This window comes from Cryptomeria japonica, chromosome 5 (assembly GCF_030272615.1).
Source record: "Cryptomeria japonica chromosome 5, Sugi_1.0, whole genome shotgun sequence".
Lineage (NCBI taxonomy): Eukaryota > Viridiplantae > Streptophyta > Pinopsida > Cupressales > Cupressaceae > Cryptomeria > Cryptomeria japonica.
Genome location: NC_081409.1, coordinates 419,059,673 through 419,086,143, shown reverse-complemented (window position 1 = coordinate 419,086,143; position 26,471 = coordinate 419,059,673). Strand labels below are relative to the sequence as shown.

At 36.2% G+C, this 26,471-nt stretch overlaps 1 protein-coding gene across 2 annotated transcripts in view; it reads left to right on the top strand.

Moving 5' to 3' along the window:
* LOC131028168 (syntaxin-43) overlaps positions 1–25,989 on the top strand; it is a 93,056-nt gene extending 67,067 nt beyond the window's left edge. The window contains exons 2-8 of one of the 2 annotated variants that reach the window (XM_057958400.2): positions 23,601–23,877; positions 24,089–24,178; positions 24,413–24,487; positions 24,675–24,752; positions 24,864–24,929; positions 25,036–25,116; positions 25,224–25,989. In XM_057958400.2, the coding sequence (XP_057814383.2) occupies positions 23,601–23,877; positions 24,089–24,178; positions 24,413–24,487; positions 24,675–24,752; positions 24,864–24,929; positions 25,036–25,116; positions 25,224–25,331 (775 nt within the window). In that variant the 3' untranslated portion in view covers positions 25,332–25,989. Of the gene's footprint in view, positions 1–23,574; positions 23,878–24,088; positions 24,179–24,412; positions 24,488–24,674; positions 24,753–24,863; positions 24,930–25,035; positions 25,117–25,223 lie in introns of both variants that reach the window. The other variant, XM_057958401.2, reaches the window with a different exon arrangement.
* The last annotated feature ends 482 nt before the right edge of the window (positions 25,990–26,471 follow it).

The window sequence follows — 26,471 nt, the reverse complement described above, 5'->3', positions numbered from 1 at the left end:
AAACCTGTTATTTTAGAATATGAAGTTTTAGTTTTCTATCTAATTCCATCAATAAGAGCATGAAATGAAAACATAAATTTTACCATCTAAGTATCTACACACACACACACACACACACACATATATATATATATCATGTAAATTGTTATCTGAAACTATTGTCAAGCAATAAGGGGAGTTTTGTTTCAATATATATAATGTAAGCCTATCAAGAGTTACTCTCAAAAATAGCTCGGGGTTTTAGTCCTTCATTATATACAAGTAAGGCTCTCTCTAAGAGCTACTTTCCGATTCTGTGATGGGCTCTTCCTGCCCCTCAAAATCGAAAAAGGGTACCAATCGGAAACCGCGTCTAGGTATCCGAACCTTCTTTGGTTCCTCAGTTTCGGGATGGATGACAGCTGTGTTATATTTCATCTCTTCAATTGCGGTTTTAACTGGTTTCGGTGCTTTGTTAGCTAGTATTTTAGTTCGCACTGCTGCCTTCCTGGCAGCACTCCAAGGTTGTCTTTCCTTGACAATCCTTTTTAGGGCATCACCTAAGGTTTCGTCATTAGACGACATAGAGTAGTATGAATAATCATACTTGCAATTGATTACCTTCCATAGCTGAAGGTAAACCGGGTCACGTACTTGTTTGCATTTGGTTGTGTGAAACATCCTAGAGAATGCCAAAATATTTTGTTTCAGTTTTCTTATTCTAAGTTTTTGCTGATGTAGTGAGCGGTTTAGTGTCGAACCCAGTGCTTTGATACTATATGTAACATGCTAAAATTAAATGAAACATTTATACATAATATAACTTGCTGAAATGAAACTAGCTGCTACAAATATAACCGTTAGCATGATCAATTTCAAACTTAACATAAAAGCAAGATTTTTTTTTATATAAAAAAGATAACAATAATTGGAAGAATTACATTGAACTAAATAAAACATAAATATAAAATAAGGAAATAAACAACATTGCATTAAATGAAAGAGAGAGGGTTTAGAGAGTACATTTCAACTGATGCTAACATTCTGAACTTCATAACTTTATCAAGTTATCGGTGAGGAGGGAAAGTATCATCGGGCGCTTTTCCGCCCAACCACAGACTATCTAGTCCCCCGTGCCATATCCAACTGGATTGGCCCGACCCTTTTGTTGTGACGTTTTCACACATCGGCCCATTTAAATGGGGACCCCCTCTTTTCGCTTTTGTTTTGCCTGTTCTTCTCTCTGCTTTTAGGGTTTTGAATGAGTGAGTTGTCTATCTGGGCTAGGGCTAAGCCTTAGGGGTTTCTTTTGGATATTTTTTAAGCTGAGTCCAGACAAATTTTGAAAGTTATTAAGCGTCCTTCCGAGGGTTGATTATTGAAGTAAGATAAGTCTGCTAGGAAGTCAGATATGTCTTAGGTTAGGTCTAGTTAGGGTTTTTTTGGGGGTAAAATTCAAATTTTGTCTAAGTGTTAGCATTTTGAAGATGAAATTGTATATTCTTGCCTAGGTAAATTTTGATCAAATTTCGGAGGCAAGATGATGCTTGAAACAACAAAAGTGCTCTTGTCCCTCTCCAAGGGACCAGGGCGAATTTCATTCTAAGTGCAATTTCTTATTTTGCGAGGGCTTGCTAACTGATTCCTGACCTTGATGATGACCTAACTCTGCCTTATGAAATGATTGGAGACCTAAATTTTGAATATTTTAGCCAGAAAGGACAAAAGTGCTCCCGTCCCTCTCCAAGGGACCAGAGCACAAATGTTATTTTATGCATATTTGTCACTGACTTTTCTATTTTGTTTTGTGCAGGGTCTTCCGGAATGATAATTGGACATGACTTGATACTTTTGAAGATTTTGAAGGCACAAAAATGGTGAATTTTGAAGGTTGAAGGAAAAAGTGGTCTCGTCCCCCTCCAAGGGACCAAGGTGAAGTGCTCCCGTCCCTCACTGAGGGACCAGGGCGAAAAGACTTATTTGAACCATTCCTGGCCTTGTTTGATTAAATTGAGACATCAAAGGCATGGTGAACGGCGAAATGAACATGATAGAACATCCAGACTTGATTAAAAACGATGAAATGATGAAGTTTTTGCCTATAAGGTAAAAAGTGCTCCTGTCCCTCACTGAAGGACCAGAGCACTTTTCTTTATATGCACAATTTTAGACCTCTTTTGGACATTAACTTTTATTCATAGCGTGAAGAAAGATGAAATCTTCTCTAGCAAAGGAATTTCGAGGTGAAAAGTGAGACATTTTGGCTTAGAAGGCAAAAAGTGCTCCCGTCCCTCACTGAAGGACCGGAGCACTGAATTTCAAATTCGCACTATCTTTGCAAGGTTAAGGTGATTTTACGATTTGAAGAGGTCAAGGGAAGCATGTTTTGTCCATTGAAAATAAATTAAGCGGTTCACAAAGGAGTAAATCAACCCAAATGACAAAAAGTGCTCCCGTCCCTCACTGAAGGACCATGCCACTTTTTCAAGTTTCTCTTCTTTGTTTGATATTTTATGGCAAAACTTGACTTGGATAGGAAGGACGAATGATGTTTTATGCCTTGGACGCAATTGAGAGGTTTAAAGAACAAAGAAGTATGCCAAGATGCAAAAAGTGTTCCTGTCCCTCTCCAAGGGACCAGAGCGATTTTCCAAAAAGTGCTCCCGTCCCTCTCCAAGGGACTAGAGCGATTTTCCAAAAAAGTGTAAATTTCTTGCAAGGACACGGCGAGTTTGTGATTGAAATGAATGGAAGAGGACATGATTAGCCCATTGAAGATAATTTGGGAAGCTAGCAAAGGACAGATAAGCTTGAAGTTGAAAAAGTGCTCCTGTCCCTCACTAAAGGACCAGAGCACTTAACATGTTATCTAGCCTTTCTCACCAATTTTGGACAAATTGAGGCCAAGGCGCAAGTTTGAAAAAGTGTTTAAAATGCCTTGAAGTGGAATTGAGATGCAAGAGTTGCAAATTTTGACGACAATAGGCAAAAGTGCTCCCGTCCCTCACTGAAGGACCAGGGCGCAATTTCCAAATATGACCATTTACCTTGCATTTTGAAAGGATATTTTTATTACCAAGGCTCAAGATGGAGTGAAATGTGATATTCTACGCCTTGAGGGTAAATTGAAGATTAATGTGATCAAGAATTCATGCAATGGACTCAAAAGTGCTCCTGTCCCTCACCGAAGGACCAGAGCGCTTTTTATGAAAACAATAAATTCCCTCCGAGATTATGCTAAGGCAAAGTTGTGTGAGATAGGAAAGAACTTCTAAAGCATGGTGAACGAAGGTTTGACTTCAAAAAATTGAGAATCCTAGCCTAAAAATGAAAAAGTGCTCCTGTCCATCTCCAAGGGACCAGAGCGAAGTCATTAGCATTCTTTATTTTTGCCATATCCCAATGTTAATATCCTCCAAATTGCATTAGATGCCAAATTGCCAACTTCGAAATATTTGAAAAAATTAATTACATTGGCATTTAATAAATTAATTTTGGGCCTCAAAAAATCGAATTTCTATTATAAAGGCATTTAAAATTAATTTTTGTGAAATTAAAAATTAAAAGTTGAGCGCAAAAGGCATTATTTGCCTTTATTTGACAAGTCGGCCTACTCCTTTTGGGTTTTTATTTATTATTTCACCTTTTATTTGCTAGGTCGGCCTCATGGGTAAGTGGAAGGTGAGCACTCTATTTATTGGAGGTGTTGTTTCACAATTCAAATCATTCAATCATCCTTTCAAGTGCGAAATTGGAGAGCAATTTGAGGAACGAAATCCAGAGGAGTGGAGCGAATTTCTTCTAAGTGTGGAGGAGCAAATTGGAGAGGCGAATTTCTTGCTAGATTGGAGGTGAATTTCCAGATTTTGGAGAAGCTAGAGGTGATGGAGTTGATGCTTGTGAAAACTAAAGGAGGCGCATTTTGCTAAAGGGAGAGCTTTGATCTACACTTTGCCTAGCAAAATTCATCTATTTTTACATCATTTCTTAGAGTTAATTCTGAAGAGGAGGTATGGCAAAATCATCTTGACACCCTTATTCAAGGTTTGATTTTTTTTAGACATTTTTTAGAAAAGTCTAAGTATTGCATGGTTAATTAGGAAATGATAACTCAAGATTTATCATGAAGTTTCCTAATTAAAATCTTGAATCTTCCTTTTAAAGTTTAATTTTTAGATTTCAAGATATATTACTAATTTTGAAATGTTGTGTAGGTATCAAGATGGCGACTCCAAAGCCCGGAGGATCTACAAGTCGGCAGGTTCTCATCAAGGACAATCAAGCAAGGACAAGGATGACCTTCTTCGATCCAGCCTAGCATCGACAAGGGCGACCTCTTCCAATCTAGCATTCCAGGGCGAGGTACATCAACATCCTGCACATCAAGGACACAAGAAGTCAGAGCAAGGGTTCGTTGAAGAAGCAGATAGTTCTAGATGAGTTAATTAAAGCTAGCTTCTCAACAACATCAAATTGAATATCTACCAAGCTACAAGTGTCAGATGAGTTGGCATCCTAGTCATCACTCCTCCAGTCGGATTGGTCCACCTCAGCATGTCCAGATTCAATGTACCTAACTCATGGAAGGTGGCACAAACTTCGATGTACCTACCCCGGCTATCCATTGGTGGAATTTTCAGAGAGGACATGTGTCCAAGCAATACAATTATTTCATTGGTCGAGCATTAAGTGTTATGTAATGGTTGTAACAAACCCTAATTAGGGTTTTCATTGTAAAATCTTGGCCATTGATCTCGAATTGATCTTAGCCATCGAATTGTATTGTGGGCACTATATAAGCCCCGGCTCTTCATTTTGTAAAAAATATAGTTGGAAGCAGTTAGAAGACAGATAGAGAGTAGTTAGAAGGTGATTAGCTAGTTGATAGAATAGCAATTAGAGTAGAGTAGAGAGAGAAGGCAAAGATTGTTGCCAAGATGTTGTTGTAAAAGACTTGTAACTTCATTGAAGAAATGGTGAAATTTATGGGTCGATTCGACAATTTGCATGGTCTTTATACTTCTCATATTTGATTTCATGTTATTAGATGAGTGGAAGAAATGTGCTTGATTGATGGTGAAATTCGTATATCCATACTACTAGCAGTTTGTTGATTGCAGACTTGCCTTGCGTAGTCAATTGGAATCGTTCAGCTTAAGCCTAACTTCAATTATCGCTTCTTCATTGATATGCATCAGCGTGATGGTGTCTATGCCTGCAGTGATGATTTGAACATCATAAAGCTTTCCTTCGAAGATCGCACTAGCCTTGTGGAGATGGTCCAGCGATGTCAAAACAAGACTTAGTTAGAATTTCATCAAAGATCAATCATTGCTCCTACATTCTTAGTGTTAGGATTAGATCCTTTCCTCGCAAATCGTCTTTTTTCCTTTTTCCAAGTCAAAGCTAGTAAGAGCCTGTGTTCCAGCAATATTCAAAGCAGATCAGACGTTCAATCATCAAATGTAAGGCCCCTTGATGAAACAACATTCACAACGACCACTGGTGCTTATCCACAGGTAGAGACCCTACATCGAAGAACCTTGAAGTCATCCTGATTGATCCTTTTCTGCGATATCTTCAGCAATCAGAGGCTTTATTCAAGAGAGGATAAGGTACCCTTGGGTATTTTATTCTGTGTTTGATAGTGTACAAAATACACGTCAACACCTTCACAGGGAGGTAACAGGAAGTGGAACTCAATGCCATTTGAGCATTGGTGTTAGGACCTACACGCATTAGTCGGTCATACACTAAGGGTAACTCCCTACTAGTATGACGCTCCTGACTAGAGGTGTATCTGGTACTAATGATCAGACGAATGCATGCATTACGCAACACCACCTTGGCCAAGGTTTAACACTGCAAGCACAAATCAATGCGCTATCAATGATCACACCCTTCTTGGCATGGATTTAAGGTCAAATGGGTTCGGCTGAACTCATAGGAACTATGAGCACATGTATGCTTAGATTTTCATTAGTTATCATCTCTAGTACTCGTAAAGTTACTGTTTATTTCTTCTCATTAAAGATTGCAATGATTTGTGATGGTTCAACTAAATCCCTGGCATGGGAAAATAAGGGGCATAAGAACCGCTAGTTGTACATCCAACTCATAAGTATGGAATATAAACTTTTCCCGACATGACTTTGCTTTCCTAGGCATCTTGAGAGTAATCTCTCAATGGTGATGCTAGCTGCATCGAAAGTACAACGGTGCCCTTCTACCCTCTTTCTTCCTAGGCTAGGGTATTAGTTAATTTCATTAACTAGAGATGGTAATCTCAATTAGAAAGATCACCTGATTCCACTGTTTAATGTTATTTCAGTATTAGATAAATCTGAAATGCTCATTTAAGAGGTAAGGAATCTTCTTATTCAGGTCAAAGGAAGAGCACCCTTCCTAAACTGAGAGGTAAGGTTATAAATCTTTACTAGTTCACCTTGTTGATTATCGGTTAATAACCATGCTGATATATACTTACCATTACATTTTAATGTACATGTACAAGGGTACACATGTACAAATACTTTCACATACATGTTAAGTATTACCAGTTATAAACCATATTGGTAAATACTTATCGGTATATGTCAATGTAAATGTACAAGTATACACCTGTACCCACACCTTCACATGTACGTTAAGTAATTTCAGATGCTTCAGATTTAGAGCTTAATTTTCTTAAAGCAAACGTAACAACCAGTTCGTATGCAGAGGTTTTGTATTAATTTATTTACGTTTTCACAAAGGCTGCTGCCACAGTTTAAGTTTCATAACATAGAGGATATAAATTTTACAACCAGACATTGATATAATGCAGAGCCAGTAGTTCTATTAAGGAACTCAGATAATTATAGTTGCCTAGCAATTTTTTATGAAGAAACAGAGGTTCTGCCGTTAAGAGGGAGCTAACAGCAGGGTCATAGTAGAAAACAATATATAAATTTCCTTATAATCTGCAAACTATTCAAACCCTTATCCAAAATCAGAAGTATAGGTTCTTTTATCCTTTCTCATTTTACATCAGACTTGCAGAGATCGATGTATAGGTTTTTATGCACACATTTTTTTATGTATATACAAATATATATGTATACAAATCTAATACATCTTCTCATAGTATGAGAAAAATATAGTCAACAATATAACCCTCATTCATCGATATAAACAGATTTGGAAGAATAAAATTAACTTTCCATTTCTCTTCAACAAAACCCAAGTGGAAAGAAAATAAGAGAACAGTAACAACTTAAATTCCTTGGAAACCCCATTCTCTAGTTTCTTAATGCTGAAAGAAATGAAATATTTGCAGTAAGGCGTCAGAGATTAAGCTTTACATGACCCATGAAATGAAGATTCACGTCAGAGAATGTATTCCAACGCCCTTCTCAAGCAAGCCCTCTAAACTTCTAAATAGCAGAGCTGAAAATGACAAAGTTGCAGAGCAAAACCCTTGTTTCTGCTGTAAGAAGAAGAATGAAGTCCCTCGTTCCTTTTCCATATCGGTTTATGTATTCAAGAAACACGTTTTTCCTCCCCGAAACGCCCTAATACCAGACGGATTTCATCCAATCCGCCCCTAGAGGTCACACCATATTCATTGCATTCTCCTCACGTGTTTTGCATTTTGGCTTCCTGAAGAAGCCTCTCGGGCTCACAACAAAAATGCCCGAGAAAATATCTTTTTCCTTTCATATGATTGAAGCTTCCCATATATTTTCTTTTCCATTTCGATTTTATAATGAAGTGTTGGTTTTATTTATTAAGTCCATTTTTCCACCATATGCTTGATAAAACATATATCAAGGCCAAGTAAAAAAAAGATTTATATGTAATGTGCTAAAAATGGGGTGGAATATTTGTGTAATTAACTTGCTATGTGCCACTTAATACACTTTGTGGCTTAGGTAATAGCTTTTAAATTTATTATATGACACGACACCCCCTTTAATTTCATATAATTGTCTTATTGAAATTGCCAAATAAAGTTGGCTAGATATTAATTTATTTATTAAAATAAACCTTGTCTATGTAAGATAATTAATGTGATATAAATATATATATACTCATATATGTTTATATATATATGACTTATATATCTTATGTATACCTGCGGGAGCATGTATATGTACTCTCATACCCATCTATTCACATAAGATATATATTTGATATATATATACATATATATAAATATATATACAATATAAACCAAAGAAACATTAATCGTTTGGGGAATTAATTGGCAAAACAAAAGTATAAGATTTTTTTGGAAAAAATCGTGAAAAATTGGGGAAAAAATCGGGAAACAATCAGATTTACAAAAAAATGTAAAAAATTGCAGAAAAACAATCAAAAACTACTTTTTTTTAAGGGCATTTCCATAGCATAGAGATATTGTAGGCAATTAAAATAGACACTTCAACACATGAATTGTAGAAAATAGATTTTCGTTGTTTATATTCATATCGCTAATTACATTGCATAAAAACATACCACAACATAAATAATATCTAGATGGTGATAGATGTCAAAATGTCAATTACAATATAGTTTGTGACTTTGTACAAAGCCAACCTATAAACTAAGTACAAAATTCCAAAAAATCAACTATAGATAATGACATGCTAGAGGGCAGCAGGCTTTGATGATGAAGCTCCCGAGTGAGAGTCTCTCTTAGCTCGATTGAACCATTCACGATCCCAATTGGCTTCCCTTATGATATCAAAATCTTCAGACTCAAGTGGAGTATCATGATGATGATGATCATCAACAACAATCAACTCACACTCTGGATCTATCTAATCAAGGTCAATTGACGAGTCTTCCTCAATAGTTCCTGATTTTTGCCATGTAGAAATTAGTCTTTGCCTTAAAAGTGAGAAACATAATGAATGGTGAATACAATTTCAACTATTGCAACTATATATTAATATTCTCACCTTGAGCTTTCTTTATTTTTAAGCGGAGGTTGTGGTGAACGAATACCAAGTCATTCATCCGTTGTTGTGATAGGCGGTTGCGTTTCTTGGAATGTATGTGTTCAAAAACACTCCAATTATGCTCACAAGATGATGAGCTACATGGTTGGCTCAAAATGCGCACCGCCATCCACCTTGAATTTGGTATTTCATCTCCAAAAGAAGCCCACCATTGAGCTGAAAAACACATTATATGGAGGTGATATTGTAAGACTATCTTAAAATCTTAACAAACTTAATGAGCATGTTGGCAAAATAAAGAGATTCTCAAAAGTTTATAGAGTCTACCTGGTTGCATGGTCTTTCTGCTTTGCAGGGCAGCCCTACAAGAGAGAAAACCCTTAGCTTGCCTGTACACTTGCAACTCTGCCATAGCCACATCAAGTTTTTCCACAGTAGGAAACATTTTATCCATGCACTTGAAGAAGCCTTGTTTGATCTCAGCATCAATATCCATGTATGGAGTCTTATAGAATAACAAAGGATTGAGAAAATATCCCGTAGCATGGAGAGGAGTGTGCATCTGTCCATCCCATCTCCTATCAATTATGTCCCACAATGGCATATACATAACCCTGTTATTTCCCAATTTACTCCTTATCACCTCCATGGTCCTATCCATGGCCTCATACAGATATCCCATGGGGGGTTTTCCCCCATCCACTAGTTTCAAAACTTTTACTAGAGGCTTTGAAAATTGTACAATTTGTTCAATCGATTCCCAAAAGCTGGTAGAATAGATGAACTCTGTCGCTACTATGCCATTTGCTTGATTTCTGAAGCTAGACTCCATCCACTCAGCTGAAACAAACATTTGCTTCGAATTACCTTTTTGCTCACATAGTTTTTGCAATGCAAGGAAGTTTGTTGCAAATCTTGTCACCCCCGGTTGAACTAGCTCCTTGCCCCTAGTGAAAGAGCGCATCATAGCCAAAACCCTTGTGTGATTATAAATAAATTTGGTCACCTTGTGAACCTTCTGAAATGCCTCAACCCACTAAATTTTTCCAATGTCCTCTAAGGTTAGATCAAGGCAATGTGCTGCACATGGTGTAAAAAAAATAGAAGGGTATTTATCTGTCAGAAGTTTCCAAGCAGCAAGACAAGCAACAGCATTGTCAGTGATAAATTGAACCACATTTTGTGGCCCTACATCCGTAACTACCATGTCATACATCTCAAACAATGCAGTTCTGTTTTTTGAAATATTAGATGCATCCACAGATTTCAAAAAAACAGTGCCAATCTCACAAGAGACAAGGAAGTTAATTAGAGTCTGGTTCCTTCTATTTGTCCAACCATCTAACATAATGCTACAACCAGTAATAGCCCACTGTAATCGATTCTCTTTAACATCTTCAACATCCCATACTGCATCTTGTAGCATTCCAACCCTCAAAGACTCAGAAGATGGGGCTTGAAAACCCGGACCTACAGCTGCAATAGCATCTACCATAGGTTGCCATATGGATTTCTGGAAGCATGGAATGCTAAGTGAGAGGAGTACCAAAAATTACCAATTGCCTTCTTTGCTTGTTCTATGACATTTTTCCTCCATCCTGTACTCTCCAAAGTGGTTTGCGATCCTGGTGTAGTACGAGGTTGTAAGAAAGTACTGATGTTTCCTCCACCTATGTTTGGTCCGCGTGCTATAGAACTAGGTGGTGACCCAGATTCATTGAAACCCCCTTCTTCACCATCCTCCTCACCCAAACGGTTCCTCCTGGCATTTGCAGAACTAGAACCTAGTTCAACTCCAGTTCTTGCCTTTTTGACCTTGCTCTCAACAATCCCTTCAAGAGCTTGCTTTGCATGATACGAGACATCTGTAGGGCATCTTTTGCATATCTCAGTGTTATTTCCTCGTTCTTTTGACAAATGCCATTTGAAACGATAAATTCCACCACTGATGTCCTCTAGACACCAATTGCACTTGACCTTCGTGCTACCAGGAATTGTTGTGCAATTTTTCCACGCAAAGCCTTTTTGACGTGGCATTGTGTTGAAGAATTAGTTCTGCAAAGACATCACACTCAATCTTTAATTCTGAGGGATCTAGGGTTGGGTTTGTTTATAATAAGTGCATTTGAATTTCATTGACATGGGAAATTGAAGTGTTAATCTAATTGAATATCAAGTTTACAACAACTGAAGATATGGTTTCTAACCTAGCAAAATAGAAATTTCAGAAGTATTTGTAGAATCCTAATTGTTCCTAATTTGTATTATGAATCCTAATTGTTCCTGTCAAATGTATTATGAATCCTAATTGTTCCTTAATTTCAAATTTATTATGAATCCTAATCTGATTTAAGACATAATAATGCATACACAAATTATAGAAAATTTCAAATAAATCAGATAATAAACGAAATAATTATACATGAATTAAATCTCTAATAAATTTGATAACAAACATAAATTATTTATTTCTGTACAATACTGATAAACACAGAAAATTACTACAATACATGAAATAAATCAGATAATAAACATAAATATTAGAGATATTGTATAGAAATAAATAATTACTACAATACTGATAAACACATAAAATTACTAGAGAAATATTAGAGATAAACACAAAAATATTGTAAAATTACTACAAAAATATTAGAGATAAACACAAAAAATTACTACAATACTGATAAACATAGAAAATTACTACAATACATGAAATAAATTAGATAATACACAAAAATAATAAAATGCAAATTATTTTTTCACAAAATTAAATAGTAATAAGCATTTGTGTGTTCATTGCCCTAATGTGTTCACTATCAAAAGAGCATAAAGTCACAATGCATATAAAGAATTTAACATACAGAATATAAATTTAATAGTATAAATTTTGTTAATATCAATCGCAATATTTAACAGTATAAATATATTCTGTGTATAATTTTATTACAATTATTTTCTCTCTAAATATACAAAATTCTGTTAATTTGTACTGTTACATTTATATCTGTTAAAATTATATTTTGTTAAATTTAACAGAATAAAATGCCAAAATATAAATTTATATTCTGTTAAATTTAACAGAATAAATTAACATTATATAAATTAATAGAATATAAATTTATATTGTATATTTACAACAATAAAAATATACTGTATATTCGTGTATATTTTCAACATTAGCCAGGTATTTTCAACAGTAATATAACATTAGCCAGGTAAATAATGGATTGCCTAAAACGTAAAAGTAAAAGTAAATCACTCAATTATTAATGGAGTGTCTGTCAAGAGATGGAAAAAGATACCAATGGTTTCTATTCATTCTCTAATTTTTTTCCGATTTAATGTCATGTCAAACTTTCGTTGAAAGGGTGGGAGTAAATTTTCCAATAATTATTTACATTTACAGAACTTGTAATAATTTATTCTCTATTACAAGTTATTATCAGGAAATGTAAACGTAAATGTAAATAATTTATTCTTTGTTACAGATAGAATTTGCTATTTTCATCTACAAAATTTTCCAAATGACATTTATAGATAGAGAATAAATTCGAGCGATTCGCAAGAGTAACATAAAATTATAAATAGCCTGCAGACTATGCGAAAAATACCTGGAAACAGTAGTCGCATGATGGACAAGGAATGTATGTCACCTCAGCAGTTCGCACGTTAAAACCTCAGTAGCTCGCGATGGAGAAGATTTAATTCGCAGCTCAAAATCTCTCACTCACTTTGTAGCAGCTCGCGATGAAAACTTCGTAGCCCAGCGTCGCATTATAAAGGAAAAACAAGACGTTTTTTCACGCGTTTTTTTTTTCTTCACGAAATTAGGGTTTTTTTTATTCGCGATTACCGGCGATTAATTGGCGTTTTTATCGCGTTTTAATCGAGATATAATTGTTGAAAATCGTTTGCCCTGGTCAACGATTTTTTGGCGATTTTTCGGGGTTTTGATCGGGGAAGCATCTGATTCCCGATTAATCGGGAAAATCACGATTTTTTCCCAATCGCTGTTTCTTTGATATATACATTAGTCACTGCAAAATTTGGTTAATAATTAATAAAATAAATAATTAATAATAATAACGTATTACCTCGAAAAGCAACAAAACCTAGGGTTATGAACCCTAAAATCTCTGCACGGACCATCTAGGTTACTGTTGTGACGTTTTCACACATCGCCCCATTACAAATGGGGACCCATGTTTTTTTGCTTTTTAGGGTTTTTTTTTGGGTCTTTTAGGGTTTTGTTAGTTAGCCTTTGCATTTTTGAGTGCTGTCGGGGAGATCAATAGGATAGCAGGTCCTGCTGGAGTGAAGTCCTGATCCTGAAATTTGGCTAAGTCTGGAATGTCCTGATCCTGAAATTTGACTAAGTCTGGAAATTGAAAAACCTCAAAAAACTAGATTTTGCTATATAACTCCTGGAGGTCTGAAACCACTCTCAAACATCCTGAAAGTATATATGGAATATAACTTAAAGTATAATTAAGTGACATTTCCTTCTATCTTTCTTCTTTCTTATACTTAAATGTTATATTCCATAAAAATTATCCTGATAGAGAGTTCGAAAAGTCAAATTTCGCTCCTGTCCTTCACTGAGGATCCAGAGCGAATTTCGCTCCTGTCCCTCTCCAAGGGTCCAAGGCGAAGCGCTCCTGTCCCTCACCAAGGGTCCAGAGCGAAAAAGCTTAGTGGAGTCATTCCTGACCTTGTTTGGACAAATTGAGACATCAAAGGCATGAAGGAGGACGTAATCAACCCATTGAAGATAGTTTTGAAAGTTAACAAGGCAGAAATGAGCTCATAAAGGCCAGGGCGCTCCTGTCCCTCTCCAAGGGACCAGAGCGATTTTCCCTCAAGACAAGTTTTTGGCAAAAGGAAGGCAAGTTTCGCGTTTGAGGTGGATGAAGGAAGACGCAATCGATCCGTTGAAGATAATTTTCGAAGCTAGCAAAACACAAGTGAGCTTATAAATGCAAAATCGCTCCTGTCCCTCTCCCAGGGACCAGGGCGAAAAACACATTAGCTAACCTTCCTCTCCAAATTCGGACGAATCCAAGTCAAGACGCAAGGTCAAAATGATGTTTAAAAGGTTTCACGGAGGAATGAAGTAACAAAGGCCATCAAGTTGATGAAAAATGGCTAGGGCGCTCTTGTCCCTCACCAAGGGACCTGAGCGAAATTTTCAAAATACTTAATTACCTAGCATTGTGAAATACTTTTTCTTGCTTCCAGGACTCAAGATGAAGGGGGGAATGATATTCTACGTCTAGAAAGTGATTCAAGGTTGATACGATTAAGAATTTGTGCAATAAACTAAAAGGCGCTCCTGTCCTTCAGTCAAGGACCAAGGCGATATTCATTAAAACAATCATTTCCTTCCAAGACCACGCCAAGGCAAGGTTGTGCAAAGTCAGAAATGCCTTTAAGAAGATGGTGAACAAAGAAATTACCCCAAGAATCAATAATCTTAGGCTCAAATACAAAAATCGCTCCTGTCTTTCACTGGAGGACCAGGGCGAAAATCCTTAGAAGAGCTCGTTTTGTCTTGAGAGGGCGAATTGAACATGCATAGGACGAACAATAATGACCATTGCCTACCTCACAACTTGCATTGGCGATTGGAAAAGACAAAAACAAAGGGCAAAAGGCAAAATCGCTCCTGTCCCTCACCAAGGGACCAGGGCGAAAATGGTTCTAAGGAGCATTCGTTCCAAAAATTGAATAGATCAAACTCAAGATTTCAAGTAAAATGCCATTTTGGACGTCCAGGATGAAGTGTTGAACGTGAAAAACAAGAATTGCAAGGCTAAAGTGTAAGGGCGCTCCTATCCCTCTCCCAGGGACCAGAGCGATCTTGTTGATGTCCATTATCTTGCCATGCCTAGGCGCCAATATCATCTATGACACATTAAATGCCAATTTCGATAAAACCTTGAAATATTTTTGAAATTAAATTGACATTTAATAAGTGCGCAAAACATTTAATAATTAATTTATGCCTTTAAAAAATCGAAATTTTAATTATAAAGGCATTTAAAATTAATTATTATTAATTTAAAAATAAAATTGGGGCGCTTGGGGTATTATTTAATGTTTTTATAAAGTCGGCCTCTTCTTTTATTAAATTTTTATTTATTTTTGGCCTATTTTCCAAGTCGGCCTATGGGAAATTGCAATGGTAAGCGCCTATATAGTGGGGGTATCTTGAGCGATGTTAATCCATCATTCATTCATTCACTCAAGTGCGATTTGGAGAAGAGCAACAAGGTGCGAAATTTGGTCTAGGAAGGAGCGATTTTTGTTGAAGGCCAGAGGTGGAGTGAATTTTCCTCAAGGCGTTGAAGGCTAGAGGTGGTGAAGTTGATAGAAGAAGCACATTTTGAAGACTTCGATCCACATTTTGCCTAGCAAACTTGCTTAATTTTGCATCTTTTCTTAGATTTAGTTCTCAAGTGGAGGTATGGCGAGATTCTCCTAGTCTCAATTTTGAATTTTGAATTTTGAATTTCAAGTGGCTTAGTTAAATTTAGGAAATGATAATTCAAAGATTTATCATGAGGTTTCCTAATTTAAAACTTAAATCCTCTTTCTAGTCTATATTTCCACGTTGCAAAACATGTTACTAATTTTGAAATGTTGTGTAGGTATCAAGATGGCGACTCCCAAACTCGAAGGATCTACAAGTCGGAAGGCTCTCATCAAGGAAAATCAAGCCAGATCAAGGACGGTCTCCTCCAGGATGATCAAGCAAGGACAAGGGCGACCTCCTCCAGTCTAGCATTGACAAGGACGGCCTTCTTTGGACTAACGTCATCAAGGGCGACTTCTCCAATCCAGTATTCCAAGGCAAGGTACATCAATCGTCCTGCACATCAAGGACACAAGAAGTCAAAGCAAAGGGTTCGTTGAAGAAGTAGATAGTTCCAGATGAATTAATTAAAGCTAGCTTCTCAACAACATTAAGTTGAATATCTACCAAGTTACAAGTGTCAGACAAGGTGGCATCCCAATCATCGCTCATCCAGTCAGATTGTTCCACCTCCGCATGTCCAGATTCAATGTACCTAACTCATGGAAGGTGGCACAAACTTCTATGTACCTACCCCGGTTATTCATTGGTGGAATTTTCCAGAGAGGACATGTGTCCAAGCAATACAATTTTATCATTGGTCAAGCATTAAATGTTATGTAATGGTTGTAACAAACCCTAATTAGGGTTTTCATTGTTGAATCTTGGCCATTGATCTCAAATCGATCTAAGCCATCGAATTGTATTGTGGGCACTATATAAGCCCCGGCATTTCATTTTGTAAAGGTGATGGTTAGAGAGTTAGAATATAGTTGGAAGAGTTAGAATATAGTTGATAGAATAGCAATTAGAGTAGAGTAGAGAGAGAAGGCAAAGATTGTTGCCAAGATGTTGTTGTAAAAGACTTGTAACTTCATTGAAGAAATGGTGAAATTTATGGGTCGATTCGACAATTTGCATGGTCTTTATACTTCTCATATTTGATTTCATGTTATTAGATGAGTGGAAGAAATGTGCTTGATTGATGGTGAAATTCATATATCCATACTACTAGCAGTTTGTTGATTGCAGACTTGCCTTGCGTAGTCAACTGGAATCGTTCAGCTTAAGCCTAACTTCAATTATCGCTTCTTCATTGATATGCATCAGCGTGATGGTGTCTATGCCTGCAGTGATGATTTGAACATCATAAAGCTTTCCTTCGAAGATCGCACTAGCCTTGTGGAGATGGTCCAGCGATGTCAAAACAAGACTTAGTTAGAATTTCATCAAAGATCAATCATTGCTCCTATATTCTTAGTGTTAGGATTAGATCCTTTCCTCGCCCATCGTCTTTTTTCCTTTTTCCAAGTCAAAGCTAGTAAGAGCCTGTGTTCCAGCAATATTCAAAGCAAATCAGACGTTCAATCATCAAATGTAAGTCCCCTTGTGATTCCAGCAAATCACATCATACCACAGAGAGCTTATCCACACGTAGAGACCCTACATACAAGAACCTTGAAGTCATCCTGATTGATCCTTTTTCGCGATATCTTCAGCAATCAGAGGCTTTACTCAAGAGAGGATAAGGTACCTTTAGGTATTTTATTCTGTGTTTGATAGTGTACAAAATACATGTCAACAGTTACCTAACGCAAAGGCTAACAAGGTTTGACAAGGTCAATTTTAGGTCTACTTGGTTCAGGTTAAGAGTTTCAAACGACATGAGTTCTTTCTTTCCTTTACCTCCCGACCCGATGATACCTTCCCTCCCTTGCGGAGGACAATGATCTCTTGCACACACTTGGCCAATTAAATCAATTAGATCCAAAATCTTGTCCTATTTTGACAATTCATAATTTATTGACAAAGGTAAAAGATTATGTCACAATGTTAACTGTAAATTCATCAATTAACCAATTAAAGTCCATCAAATCATCATTATAAGCATAATTGTCATCATTCAAATATGCATAAACATTTGAACATATTCATCAATTAAAGTATGAAAAACTAGGGCACATCATTCCATTTAAACATGAAAACTAGGGCACGTTAAACATCTTGCAAGTTTAGCATAATTGCACTAGGGCAAACATGTATCAAGGCGTAAATACTACATATTAACAACGAGGGCACAAGTGGGATGTAACAAGTTGCAATTCTATTCCCTTGTAGTTTACTGGTCAAGAGAGAATTTTGATTCTTATAACCATATTAGAAGGGTAAATGGAAAAAAATATCAACATAGAATGCATCTTGAAGATCATTGGGCAAATGCAGCGGATGATTTTGAAATTAGAAAGAGAATGCATTCAAGATTATTAGTACAGATGATTAGAGATTGCTAGTTACTTCCCATACTAGATCAAGTTGAGGAGGACAAAAATTATGTTCAACACTAGTTTCAAGAAGAGAAAAATAAACCTCTCCCTCCTCTTAATTGGTCGGAAGTTGAAATAATGGATCTAAACGAGTTATCAATACCAGTTATGACATATACAAAGGAGTGGATGGCACAATAAGTTGCAAACTTGAAAGCACAACATGTCTCTTTGACCTATGACTTGGTGGAAGCCTTTGATTCTTCATCTTTCAATGATGAAATGATTGAGAGCCAGCAAGAGATTAGTAATGAGCAAGATAGAAATGAACAAGGAAATGAGAGTCACAAGAAAATAAAGGACATAGCTGAAGGTTCACGAGCAAAGCAAATAAAGAGGAAGGAAGTTCCTAGTGAAGAGCCAAAACAAAAGAGACAAAAGACCAGTGCAATTCATTCATCGGCTAGTACTTCATTAGTGAGGAAGGTTGGTGTTTCAGTGGGTAGGAATAGAACATCAGTTGCAGAAAATGAATTACAAAGAGAAGACGGATCAAACCCAAGAGTTCCAGATTGTCAAGTTACAAATGAGTCTATGGAATCTACTTTGCAAAGAAATCAAGAACAAAATCATTTTCAGGCTGTGGAAATTGATGATGATCAATTAATGGAACCGATTCCACTTGAGGAAGTCTTAAAGGAAAACTTGAATTTTCCAGATGAGGAGCTCAATGAGGGAATGATATCAGCACTTCGAGGATTCCAAGATAATGAAGAATTAGATGATGGTGTAGAGAAGTCAATAGCCCCTGAATGGTTAAGAGATCAAATGAAGAAGAAATCAGTAGTAGAAAGTGATCCAGTTGACAACTTGGAATATTTCCTAGCTCGAATAATCAAGCTCGTGGTAAAGAAGAAAGCTAAGAGGTATTCCAAGATTACACAAGAGAGTTTAGGATCCTGCACATTGCATGTTGTAGTTCCAAAGGTAGACAAAGGAGGAATACATCACTCGACAGTTGATTTGGGACCGGCAACACAAGAGCAAGTGATTTAGGAATTTGATGAGTCCTCGAAAGCAATTAAGGAAAGATGGAGGAAAGCAGAAGAACAAAAGAATCAACTTAAAACAGAGAACCAGCAATTGAAAGACTACATAAAGTGCTTGATGAATCTTGTTTGACAAGAAGATGAGACATTTGTACCACCCGTAGTTCTTCCAAGGGAATCAGTTGAGAATTTTGAAGAAATGAAAAGGATGGCTCAAGAGACAAAGGAATGGATTGAGAATACTCTCAATTAAGCAAATGAATTCATGGAAGACTTGGTACAAATATATGGGAATTCTGCAACTATCTTGGATAGAATTCAAATCATAGTTGAATTATGGGAGGACTTTCATGATAATCAAGATAAGACTATTCCATGCTTGCATGTGCTAAAGGATATTCCTAAGTAAACTTTGGTAGAGGGAAAGGTGATGGAATTAAATTAGGCATATGATTTTCATAGTTGGTATTGTGTATTGATCCCTAAAAAGGAAGTTCTTGAGAAAGCACATGATGATTGCATTCAATTGAGGAAAATGGTCAAGGAAATTCAGAATAAAATCCTTGTTTCAGTGGAGGCAATACTTGGGAAAGAGGTGAATGTAAATGACTTGAAGGATAAAATGAAAAGTGTCTTCTTCAAGGCTATAGGTTCTATTTTGGGGAGTCATTTGGAGGATGCTGTTTCATTCTTGAGTTTCATGAATGGAATTCAAAAGTAAAGGACATAATGGGAAAATATTTTTGTCGTGTAATGATGACTTGGCAGCTATTGCATTCAAGGTAGAGGCTACACCAAGTGTATCAATTGATGAGCTCGAACATGTCATGTCTAGTTTTATTGAATTTGCAAGCAAGGAAAGAGATAAAGGGCACACAATTCTAGAGGATGAGTTGTTATGGTCCTTGGTGGCATGAAATTTTCCTATTTGCTCCTACTCCTCACATTTTGTGCCAAGGAGGGTGATTTTTTTTCATTGGTCATTATGTAATAAAGTTAGTGGGTAAGTAATTGTAACTAACCCTAATTAGGGTTTTGTTGTCTTAATCTTGGTCATTGATTTCAAATCAATCTTGGCCCTTCATTTGTAATAATAGCTCTATATAAGAATTGCTCATTTCATTTGTAGCAAGAGACTTTGTGGAATTGTTGCTGAGATACTATCGAAAAAAATACAAACTCATTGAAGCTTGGTGAGCTTATGTGTTGTTTTGGATGTTAGCATGGTATCCTATTTCTCAAGTTAATTTTAAGATCAATTTTAATGGAGTCTTTTAGTTAAAAGGAGAATTTTGTTGTTGATTTATGGTGAAACCTCTTATGTTCATACCCTTTATAATTTGTTGATTGCAAGTTGCAGTGCATGGTTAGTCTGAACTTATTTCAAAGCTCAACTTCAATTGCTCTATGCTCATTGTTCATATTGTTGATGTGCAAAAGTGATTTGAAAATCATTAATATACCTTAGAAGATTGCTTCATCTTTGTGTAGTTTTTATCCCACAGCGAAGCAATGTATTGTTTAGTTTCACTAAGTCAATAGTAATCTCTTGCATTGTTAGGAATATATTAGATTTCTAAACCCTCATTTCTTTTGCATTTTATTTCAAGGTCTTTGTTAGGATGAGTTTCAAGAACGTCATTGCAAAATCATAAGTCATTTGATTCTTAGAATTTGGAATTAGTAGAGTTTTCCTTGAGAAAGAGGTGATACAATCCTAAGAACAATTGTGTAAGTCCATTTGTGATACCAGCATATCACAACATTTCAACTCAATTTATCCATTTGCATTGTCAAGACCTGACTAAAGAAACCTTGGGGTAGCCTTACTTGATCATATCATTTAGCATATAAGGTTTCCTTGTTCAAGGGAGGATAGGATACTTAGCATTTTATTCTGTGTTGGCAAGTCTCATAAGAACACATCAACAAGACCCTCGGTTCTTTTGTTCCAAATTTATATGCGGTCAACATTTTTGAGATGCTTAAGCTTTTTAAGTGGATTATGTCACTAAGGCTGTGATTATGGATTAAAAAACTGATCTTGGATAAAAAATTCTGAGATTAAGGAACCAACATAGTTACAGCATGATCCCTCCAGATCATTTATTGTAGTTGTGACAACCACTAATATCTAGAAATAATATTAATAATTATATCTTATAGTCTGAGTTGTCATTTGATTGTATATTTTCCTTTGTTGATGGGAAGATGGTAAACCTGAAATTTCATGCTTGTTGGCATTAGCCAAAAATATGCCATTGTTTGACTAAAACCCACCGCCATACACTGTATCTTCTTTTTTGACATTGTCTTCTGCCCTTGTATGTATATATATACACCCCAAAACTTTATCTTCACATTCATGTTTAAATGGAGTGATTTATACATGTTTTTTGGCATATAGTAAATAAAATGCCATTTTCATTTATCAGATCCACTGTGTTGTAGTTGTTACTAGTTTCCAACTAGGTGATGCCACTAAATTGTTTTTGGTTCCATAGGGTTCAGGATTTGAAGTTGTAATGAGATGGTACCAGACTGAATTAGTACAAGTTGTGAACATCGAACATCCTTATACGTCTAGAACAAACCCTAACACATTCTTATGGAATTTCTCTACTTACAAACTTTGGGCACCATGCTTCATTCCTATGCCACGTTTCTCTGAGTTTATGGTATAAGGGGATGTGTTTCTTGCATGGCAAAAGAATGCTAGATTTGGGAGATGACAGGGCGGGGAAAGCATGAGAAATTTTGAATGTATTTATATAATTAAAATATACAAGAAAATAAAAATGATAATTTTTTTTCTACCTTATAATTTATTAAATAGGCATCATCAAACATTCTAAAGAGTTGTATTGACAATATAAACATAACATCCATAACATTGTGATTGAACAATGAAATCGGAACATGAGTTTAATAAATATCAACCTGAAGTTCCAATATCTGATTATCCGAAGTCTCGTGACAAAATAAAAAATAGAAAATATAATGATCATATTTGAGGCATGACAAAATGCTGAGCTGAAAGCATGAAGCAACAAACACAAAAATCAAAGCCTTGATTATATAGATCTTCCACACATCTTGATGCCTCATTATTGCTTGACTTTGAATCAGCTAGCTGTTCTAACAGAATCCTAGCCAACCCTAATTGTGCATCCTAATCAAGACCATCTTGCTTTGGTTCCTTAGGCTTCACATGCCATCGTGTTGTTGGACTCTCTTTGTACTCAATTGTTTGGTGATTCATAAGTGTAAGACACTATGGAGATCAACTATCTTCTCTTCTCTCCCATGTAAACCTATTCCTATTGATAGGTGGATAAAGCTACAAGTGGACTGATCCTGTCTGTGCAATTGAGGAACTAGAAACCTTCAAAAGGACACAGATAGCAACTCTTTGTAGCAGTGCCTAATGAATAGGTAGTCACCAACATCCTTTAGGGTTATCTTATGCTAGAGCTAGTGTATCCTCCCTAGTTGTGATATCACAGCTTGTTACACTAGTTACATCATGGGCTACTCATTATACAATTCTTTAATGGGTTTGAACTTGAAGGTTGTCTTTTTTGTTTGGATGAATCTTCTCCATTTCTACTCAGATACTTTGAACCTTCAGAGCTGGAGAAGCAATCCTACAAGCATTACTGGAAGAAATCCTAGAAGAGGGGGTGGGTGTACTAGATGCAACATGATAAGAACAGTTTCCATTAAACAGCTTCTTCATTCTAGTCCTCTCCTCAAGTGTAATTCTTCATTACTAACCTCATGATATGTTTGTGTATAAGTTGTGCATTAATCTTGATTAGGCTACCTTGCAGTCAACATTGAAAATACGAAATTTAGCACGGCGATAGTTGAGGCCTGGCCTGATTTCTGGGGACATTTTGGGGATGCCAAGACATTCCCCGCCTCTGGTACAGGCAAAGGCCATTTCAGATGCTAAGTATGTCTCAGGGATGCCAAGATGTCCAGCAACTAGGGATGTCCCTTTCTATTTGTGGAAATGCTAGGACACTACCAAAAATTTGAAAAAAGTGGAAAATATCCCTAGGATGGCTCCCTTGGGATGCCTGTGCAAAAATAAAATTACCAGGTATGTCCAGGGGACATTTTGTCTCCTTATCTAAGCCTGCAATGACAAGGGACATCTGAGGTCCACATATACATACACTCCAAATTTAGAAGTTTGTACTGTAAATGCATGATGAATAGAGGACAATCATTGCATCACTCCATGTTTGCATCCACATCTCCCCCATTTTATGTGCAAACGAGGGGTATAGGTAAATTTTGGAAAAGGTTAAATCATTAATGATAAAGATTTTGTTTTAACAAAGCGATTTGTCTACTGTTATTGTCTACATCAACAAATACTACAGCAAGTTTCAAATTGCATGCAGTAATACCGTGAATAAAATGTATGTTGTAATCATAAAAGTAGATTTATTTGGAAACAAGCAACTTTGACCCTTATCACCATACAGAGCTAAATGCTCCCATTTGCCCCTATAACATTTATTAAATTTTAGAAGGTTGCACATGATATTTTTCTCATCATACAAACTACATCGTTGGCCAGTTTTGTTTTGTCCTTGAAACTTCATATCGGACACTTACCCTTTGAAATTTGTCTCTTTAATACACTGTTCTGGTTTTGTTGAGATATCTTTTCATCATGTTATATTTGGTATGGTTTTGGATGTTTTCTTTTTTGTTTACTCCTTACCTCCAAATGTTCCTATTAGTCCAAAACTTATGATGCACATTGCAGTGGACAAGTAGTTACAGTAGGCCTACCTCCAGCATGGGTGGATCTATCAGAAGAAATAGGCAGTAGCATGCAGCGAGCACGCACTAAAATGGCTGAGCTAGCTAAGGCCCATGCAAAAGTGTTGATGCCATCCTTTGGTGATGCCAAGGAAGATCAACATGCAATAGAGGTACTGTCACAAGAGATCACTGAATTGTTGAAGAAATGTGAAAAGAACCTCCAACAGCTTTCTGGACATGGTGCATCTGATGACACAAATGTTCGGAAAAATGTGCAGGTAAGGGATTTTGAAAGGGAAACTCATATAATATGGGCTGGCTGTAGATGTTGATTTTCCTTGAACAAAAAAAAGAGCATTGGACATAAAATCAGGAATTATCATAGGATAAGCTCTTACTGCTATTCGGTAGTTATAATTAGATTTTTTTATCATAGACTAGTCTTTTCTCTTACTAAAGCTTAGTAACTGAAATAGTTTCTATATGCAGAGATTTCTCGCTACGGATCTTCAGTCACTCTCAATGGAGTTCCGCAAAAGACAGACAGTCTATTTAAAGCGCATCCGGCAACAACAAGATGTGTGGTGCCGCTTTCTTTGTCCTATTAAGTTTCCATTTTGGCTTAAATTGGCTGTGTTGATTTCGGAGAATGTTTACCTAGTTAGTTACCTCAAATTATGTTGATTTATAGGCCTGCATGAGTGTGTGTTTATACTTTATACATCATTATTCAAATTAATAAAAACTGTTCTGTAGAAGAACAAGAGAATCTCAATTTGTTAAGGCAGAATAATTATTGTAGTTCATGTGCAGGGGACTGATGGCGTTGATATTGAGATGAATTTCAATCAGAAAAGATTGAAGCAGGAAGATGATTCTTTTGATTCGGTAATGAAGTTTTAGAGGATAATTCTAAATTCGCAAATGTTATCAGATGTAACTAGCTTTTTACTTAATGAAGCACGAAGATAGCTCTGTGCACATCCTTTTCTCTGGTATTTTCATATTTTCTTGAGGAATTCTTTTGGCTGAATGGTCTTATGTTCAATTATAATTGATTATCCTTTGAATTCAGGATTTTAATGATCAGCAGATGACCAAGTTGAAGAAAAATGAAGCACTAACAGATGAAAGACAGAGAGAAATTTTACAGGTAGCTACCTAGGCATAGTTCCCTTGTCATTTCCGAAGTTATTTTTTTTATCTAGTTCCCTCAAATTCTCGAGTTAAAGCTAACTCTGTTTTGACCTTTCCTCCCGTACAGATTGTAGATTCTGTAAGTGATCTTGCTGAAATTATGAAAGATCTTTCTACTCTAGTCATTGATCAGGTACACAAATTTTCCATGAAAAGGGAAATGGTTGCCAACACACAACATGCATTGAGTTTGAATGCCTTGAAATTAGTAATTTATCTTGACATCATTCTTACTTCAGGGAACTATTGTTGATCGTATTGATTACAACATTCAGAATGTTTCAGCTTCAGTTCAGCAGGGTCTCAAACATTTGGAAACGGTTGGCTTTTAACTCTGAAGGATGTTGCTGGTTAATTTTTTTCTTGATTGAGTTTTCAGTTTGAGGAGTGCATTTAACTTTAATGTGACTGGGTATTGGACATGCAGGCAGAAAGATCTCAGCGAAATGGAGGGATGGTCATGTGTGCAACTGTTCTAATTTTCATGTGTCTCTTCATGATTGTTGTGCTTATTATTAAAGAAACATTCTTTTAGTTTGATACGTTTTTAGCTTGAGTTTTCCTTTTGTTCCAGCCAGTTGAAAACTGGAATTTCCTCCACAAATAATTTGATGATGTGTGTATGAGTTATATGTTTGCATATGGAAGAAAGCCTTTGAGCTTGGAGATGTTGCACACAACTTGCAGAGCACATTTTGCAGAGCACATTTGTGAGGATTCCCCTGGAAATTTCTTACCATTGTTCACCCTCCTATTTGATGGTCAGTTGGGCCGGATGGTTAAATCCTTTATGAATATCGTTGTGCTATGACTAATTAGAGGCTTGCATCTCTAGCACAATCCTGCATCATTATACAGGATTTACGGGTTACTCTATTCCACTATCTTTAGCAAGTTGCTATCTTGAATTTGATTGTTTTGCATTACGGTGCCAATCTCGAGCAATATTTCATTTGTATCTATAACAAAGATAGTAACTGTTGAGGAACAGAACTTAGCCAATTGAGGCTTCTATTGTATTGATTTTTTCGGGTAATTCCGAATATATCAGAATTAGAACACCATTGAGAATTTTGATGGATCATTATGAAAGACCTTGGCAATATTATTTGGGTTTCATGGTACCATTGTTAAATCAAATCTGTTCCCGACGAATTTTACATAATACAGCACATGGTTCGGTTATTTGCTTCACACTTCTATGTTTGGTTCCGTAAGAGAAAGTTTCAACATGTTATTACTCAATTTCACGTTTCGAAGATTCTTGAAGGGACGTGTTTTTCTCATAGTTAAGCAAACTTGCAAGCAATTTTTAAAATATGTGCTGCCACATAATAAGTAGATATTTTATTAGAAATGATCGACTTAACAAGAAGGTTACTCATTATCTTTTCTTTGTCATGAGTGTAGTGATTAATGTAATATAAACATGGTAAAAACTATAGATTATTCTAGTCATGATAAGTTTGATTCAATTTAGGTGACATACACAAATATGAGTTACCACGACTCATTGTCCATGTGACCTTTAATTGTTTATCACATAAATTTGAGCCCATGATCGATATTTGTTGTAGTTTCTTTTATATTGTTATATGTATTATGCAAGACAATAGAGATTAGAATAGAAGCAAAAATTATAGGGAAAAAAATCCAAATCCCATGTAGTGGAAAT